Genomic DNA, 6,541 nt, shown 5'->3' with positions numbered 1-6,541 from the left:
ACTTTCACTTTTCAATTATATGAAAAAAAAAGAAGGTAACTTCATAATTTGAAGTCGTGCCTATTTTCGTTAATATCCGTAATTTATGCCCATAAGAAAACCCTAAAACTCAAAAGTTTGGTCAGCAGCCTCGTAATTGAAGCCGAACCCTGGTCTATGCGGCGGTTTTGTGGAGAGTGCACCGCAATAAAGCTACCATTGTTAGGGTTTTCGTTTTTCTGCGAAAATGACAAAATTCAGGAAGCTGGGTCGACCCACCGGTCACCGGATGTCCATGCTCAGGTTAATTAGTTTGTTAGTTAACACTTTCAATTCAGCTCATTCTTTGAGTTATTGGTTTGGAAAGATGTTGAGTCCTGTCTGACTTTCCTTTATGTAGAACCATGGTTTCCCAGTTGGTGAAACACGAGCGTATCGAAACTACTGTGGCCAAGGTACCACTTCAAGCGACATCATTTACCACTTTCTTCAATCTCACATTTTATTCCATGTAATTTGGTTGCCTTCAGGCCAAAGAGATCAGACGACTCGCGGATAATATGGTTCAGCTTGGAAAGGAGGTTTGTGTGTTATCTTCATCGATTATTTCTGATTCATTTAGGGTTCGGTTAATTTAATTTGCGCTGTAATTTTAGCTTTTGGTTTATCTGTCTTCGAACACTACTTTAAGAACGGGGATGAATCTATTAAGGGGTTGGTTGATGCGTGGAATTTGGAAATACGATTATCTTTTGATTGTTCAATTTGTACTTGGTGTTCTTACCTCCCAATGCATTTCGAAATTTATTGGAGGTTTATATTTTCTAATGGCAACTGTTGATATCCCACCAAGTGGCTTTTTATTTTTAGGTCAAGTTAGGTTGTCTCAGTTTTTCTTGTTTGCATCTTTTCCACCTCAATCAGGGCATATGGCAAGTTGGGGTTTGGGGGAGGAATTTTTTATTGTGAACTTTGAAGTGAATTTGTCCCTATATGATGATGATACACGTAAGGCATAACCATCTTCTCTCTTCTTTGTATGAATTATGGGTCATTCTATGGTGGGGAATTTTTAGCCTTCCCTATGTTGAGATTGTGACTTTCCAGCCTATTAGAGGTTATATTTAGTTACTGAAATTCATCTGTTCACCCCAGAAAATTGTTCACCCCTGAAGCTCCCGTTTCTCGAGTTGCATATCTATCATATTCACCACTGGTTATGAATATCTTTAATAAACTATGAATGAAAAAACTGCTGCACCTGTTCCATAATTTCTTCATGCCTTGGTAACTCTTTTGCTATCTTGGTCTTTGTTTTGCTATTTCTCCGTCCAAAAACAAATTCATACCATTTCATGATTTCTTAGGTAGTAATAACATGCTTCGGTATCACTGGATCTTTTTACTCTGTTTGAAAGCTGATAGGTTTCTAATCGAGAAACCTAGAGAATTACCACAAACACACACCAGAATCAACACCCAAGACTCTGTATAACCTCCTCTAGTATTATTTATTGCCAGAACACAACGAAAAAGGGTAGTCTGGGAGCCTAACCTCCCCTGCAGGAATAACTAATTCCTGTTAAAGAATACAAAAGTCTTAATTGTCCTCCCTTCTATTCTCTCTTCTATTTATACNAACCCGTACCCCTTTATTCCTAACTGATAAAACAGTTAGGCTAACTGTTAAGCTGCTGACGTTTCCTTCTCCTCTCATACACTAATAATCTCCTATCATTACTCCCCCTCCCTCCGACAACCTTGTCCCCAAGGTTGAACTCANGATATTGATCCTGAATGGTAGCTTCGTCTTCCCAAGTAGCACCCTCCTTACCCCCTTCTTGCCATTCCACCAGAACTTGGTTCAATAACTCCTCTCCCTGCTGAACTTGCCTCCTGTCCCANACTTTTATTGGCCAAAAACTGGGCCCCTCTGCCTGCAGCTCCTCTGGCAGTCCTTTTTCGACTATCTTCTCCCCCACCGCCTTTTTCAACTGGGACACGTGAAATACCGCATGAATTCTTGCGGTCTCTGGTAGCTTCAGTCTAAAAGCCACATTGCCTATCTGCTGTAGCACTTGGAAAGGACCAAAATAGCGGGCCGAAAGCTTTGGATGCAGCCTCACTGGCATCGAAGATTGTCGGTGAGGTCTGATCTTCAAATAGACCCAATCATTCACCTTGATATCCGCCTCTCTCCTCTTTTTGTTAGCCTGCTGTACCATTAGCTCTTGGGCCCTATTCAAGTGAAATTTCAGCTGTCTAAGGGCCTCATCACGTGTCATCAAGTCCTGGGCCACGGCCTCCACCGGTGTTTCTCCANGTACGAATCTGCTAAAGGATGGAGGGGCTCTGCCATACACTGTTTCAAATGGTGTACACCTAGCTGAGCCCTGGTAANTGGTGTTATACCAGTATTCCGCCCAGGGCAATACTGCATACCAATTCTTGGGTTGTTCTGAACAAAAACAGCGTAAATACCCTTCAACTATCCTGTTAANCACCTCTGTTTGGCCATCTGTTTCAGGGTGATAGGCAGTGCTCATCTTGAGCTGGGTCCCCTGTGCTTTGAACAACTCTCTCCAAAAAATGCTCAAAAACAATGGATCTCTATCACTTACAATTGAGACCGGAATTCCGTGCAGTTTGATAATCTCCCTGGTAAATATCTCTGCAACTGTTTTCGCCGAAAAAGGGTGTTTCAATGCTACGAAATGGGCATACTTGCTTAATCTGTCCACCACCACCAAAATAGCATCATGCCCCTGCGACCTCGGTAATTTCACAATAAAGTCCAAACTTATCTCCTCCCACACTGCTTGAGGTATGGGTAATGGCTGTAGTAGCCCTTGAGGGGATGCTGCCATATACTTATGCTGTTGGCAGACGACACAACTAGCAACAAACTCAGTAATCGTCTTTTTCATACCTACCCAATACAAGGATTGGGCTATCCTCCTATATGTACGATACACCCCTGAGTGTCCTCCTGTNTTGGTNACGTGAAACTCTGCTAGTAATTTAGGAATCCACACCGACTCAGCTGATAGCACCATTCTTCCTTTATAATGCANTCTATCATTTTCTAGAGTGTATGCCGCATGGGACTCGGGATCTCTACGAATGTCAGCAATCACCCTTTTTAATGCTTCGTCCTCCTCCACTTCTCTTGCAAGCTCTTGAAAGTCTAACCAGAAGGGTCTGGATATCACCTGGAGCTCTCTTCCCTCTATCTCTCCTTCATCTCTTCGTGAGAGTGCATCTGCCGCCTTGTTGGTACTTCCCTTTTTGTATATTATTTCAAAATCATACCCCATAAGCTTCGCCAACCAGTTCTGCTGGCTCTGTGTGGTTATCCTTTGCTCCATCAAGTACTTTAAACTACGCTGGTCAGTGTATACCAGAAACCTCCTTCCCACCAAGTAAGGCCTCCAATGTTGGATGGCTAACACCAATGCCATCAACTCTTTTTCATAAATTGATTTACTCAAAGAACCCCCCGAAAGTGCCTTACTGAAAAAAGCAATGGGTTTCTTGTTTTGGGTCAACACAGCTCCCACCCCTCCTCCTGAAGCATCGCATTCAATCTGGAATTCCTGATTAAAGTCCGGCAACGTTAAGACTGGAGCAGAGGTTATAGCAGCCTTCAAATTCTCCATAGNTGCCCTCGCCTNATCTGACCAAGCAAACTTCCCCTTTTTTAATAACTCTGTCAGCGGTTGTGCTATCTTCCCATACCCAGCTACAAAACGTCTGTAATATCCAGTCAGTCCCAGAAAACCTCTCAAAGCCTTCAAGTTTCTGGGTTCTCCCCATTCCACCACTGCCTTAATCTTTTCACTGTCCATTTCCACCCCTTGTTCAGAGATTTGATGCCCCAAGTAACGAATCCTTTTCTTCCCAAAATCGCATTTCTTCCGGTTGGCCACCCACCCTTTCTGTTCTAATAGCTGCATCACCAAACTTAATTGCTTTAGGTGGTCTTCCCAACTTGGGCTATAGACGAGAATATCGTCAAAGAACACCAACACCCACTTCCTAAGATATCGCTGCAATAGACTATTCATCGTGCTTTGGAAAGTTGCCGGCGCATTCGTCAGGCCAAACGGCATGACCAAGAACTCAAAATGACCCAAGTGCGTGCGAAATGCTGTTTTGGCCACATCTTCTTCTTCCATCCGGATCTGGTGGTACCCAGATTTTAAATCGATTTTAGAAAAATACCTGNCACCTTTTAGTTCNTCCAACAACTCTTCTATCACCGGAATAGGGAATTTGTCCGGTACTGTGGCCTTGTTTAATGCCCGGTAATCCACACAGAAGCGCCAGCTCCCATCCTTCTTCTTAACGAGGATAACCGGGCTGGAAAANGCTGCAATAGACTATTCATCGTGCTTTGGAAAGTTGCCGGCGCATTCGTCAGGCCAAACGGCATGACCAAGAACTCAAAATGACCCAAGTGCGTGCGAAATGCTGTTTTGGCCACATCTTCTTCTTCCATCCGGATCTGGTGGTACCCAGATTTTAAATCGATTTTAGAAAAATACCTGGCACCTTTTAGTTCGTCCAACAACTCTTCTATCACCGGAATAGGGAATTTGTCCGGTACTGTGGCCTTGTTTAATGCCCGGTAATCCACACAGAAGCGCCAGCTCCCATCCTTCTTCTTAACGAGGATAACCGGGCTGGAAAANGGACTNGAGCTGGGGCGTATGATTCCGGCCTTCAACATATCTTCTACTTGTTTTTCAATCTCACTTTTCAGTATGTGAGGATACCGATATGGCCTAACATTTATAGGGTCGCTGCCTTCCTTCAGTTGTATTTTGTGTTGTTTATCACGTGAGGGAGGTAATCCTTGCAAGTCTCGGAACAAACGATAGTGCGCCTGCAGCACGGATTCCAATGCCACTTTCTGCTATGTTGTCAAATCTGTCTCCCACTCAGCATCCTACTCCGTTTCCACTGTGCTTAAATCCCACACCATCGCCCATGATTCCGCATCTGCCATCTTCCGCAATGATCCCGATTTTACCAGCTGTCGTGACAAGGCTGGTTCGCCCCTTATCCTAATCTTCTTATCTTCCATATTATACTCCATCGTCATGCTTCCCCAATTAGTTTTGACATCTCCTAATTTCGNCAGCCATGCAACACCAAGAATTACATCAACGCCACCCAACTCAAANACATAAAACTCCTCATCTATATCAACCTCCTCCAACCTCACCGTCACCCTCTCGCATCGTCCTCGAGTCTCTCGTCTATGCCCATCACCCAAACTCACCGGATACGCAGGGGTATCGATCACCGGTAATCCCAATTCCTCTGTTACCTTCNGGCTGATATAGTTGTGGCTTGCGCCACTGTCGATCAGCACCACCACGCTTCGTTCTCCAATTTTTCCCCTCAATTTCAAGGTTCTTGGAGTGGTCAGCCCTTCCGCCGAACATGCAGACAATTCCATGGGCTTTTCCTCCTTATCGTCGAGCACCTCCCCCTCTTCTCCCTCTTCATCCTCTGCCAGCAACAGTACCCTCAAACTCCTCTCGGTGCATCGATGACCTGGTGCAAACGGGCCCTCACATCGGAAACAACGACCCTCCTCCTTCCGTTTGAGAAATTCCGGGTAAGGCAGATTCCTCACCATTCGCCCTCTGTTATCGCTCCCAGTAGCATTGTTCCCCCTCGCATTAGCATTCGTCACCACCGTCGTAGTCCGAGAAGGTTCCGATCGTGTCACCACCCCTGAAGATCTCGAACCAAATGGGTTTATCTTGAACCCACTAGCATGGCCTCCTGATACTCTCATCATCGCGTCCTCCACATCACGCGCTATCCTCATCGCCTCCATTAAATCCGACGGGTTTTGAATCCGCACCTGACCCTTCACGTCTTCTCGTAATCCAGCCAAGAAATAACCCAGAACCTGTNCTTCAGGTATTCCTCTCGTTTGCCCCATCAAAACTTCAAAATTACGAACAAATTCTTCTACCGTTCCTGCTTGGCGTAGAGTAGCCAGTCGTTCGAACACGGTTCCTCTAAATCCTCCACCNAATCGATTGATCATGGCTGCTTTCAACCCGTCCCACGAGCGGTTTCTGGCCTTCTCCTTCCAAAAAGTGAACCAGTACGCCGCACTCCCTTCCATGCTCACATAAGCGACCTCCACCCTTTCCTCGTCGGTCGTCACCTTTTGTATATCGAAAANCCTTTCGGCTCTGTTAAGCCAACTTAGGGGCTCCTCGCCGTCGAAGGTGGGTAACTCAACTCTCTTCCTCCACGATTTTTGTTCCTCACTCCTTTCGCCGTTTCCACCGCCTCCGGTCTCCCCAATCCCTCTGTGTCTATTATCATTCATGGAGCTACCATCCGAACTGTTCTCAATTTGATTGCCCTGTTTTTCCAGCATTTTCATAATTTGTTGTAAATCCCGTCGTACCCCCGCCGATTCAGCCTTCATCCCCTCCACCGTTATCTCAATCGCTTCTAATCGTGCCTCCGTCGCATTCTCCATCCTCACGTCGTTCCCCAAATTTTGATCCGGCAGGTCGGACCAAAT

General features: G+C 45.3%; 1 protein-coding gene across 1 annotated transcript; it reads left to right on the top strand.

Moving 5' to 3' along the window:
* The first annotated feature begins 226 nt into the window (after positions 1–226).
* LOC106763570 (54S ribosomal protein L8, mitochondrial-like) lies at positions 227–998 on the top strand. Its single transcript, XM_014647743.1, has 5 exons — positions 227–282; positions 380–434; positions 510–560; positions 671–746; positions 850–998. Exons 1-5 carry the CDS (start codon positions 227–229, stop codon positions 996–998), a joined length of 387 nt encoding a protein of 128 aa, XP_014503229.1.
* The last annotated feature ends 5,543 nt before the right edge of the window (positions 999–6,541 follow it).

Source organism: Vigna radiata, chromosome 6 (assembly GCF_000741045.1).
Source record: "Vigna radiata var. radiata cultivar VC1973A chromosome 6, Vradiata_ver6, whole genome shotgun sequence".
In the NCBI taxonomy this organism is placed as follows: Eukaryota; Viridiplantae; Streptophyta; class Magnoliopsida; order Fabales; family Fabaceae; genus Vigna; species Vigna radiata.
This window is presented reverse-complemented; position numbering and strand designations above follow the sequence as displayed.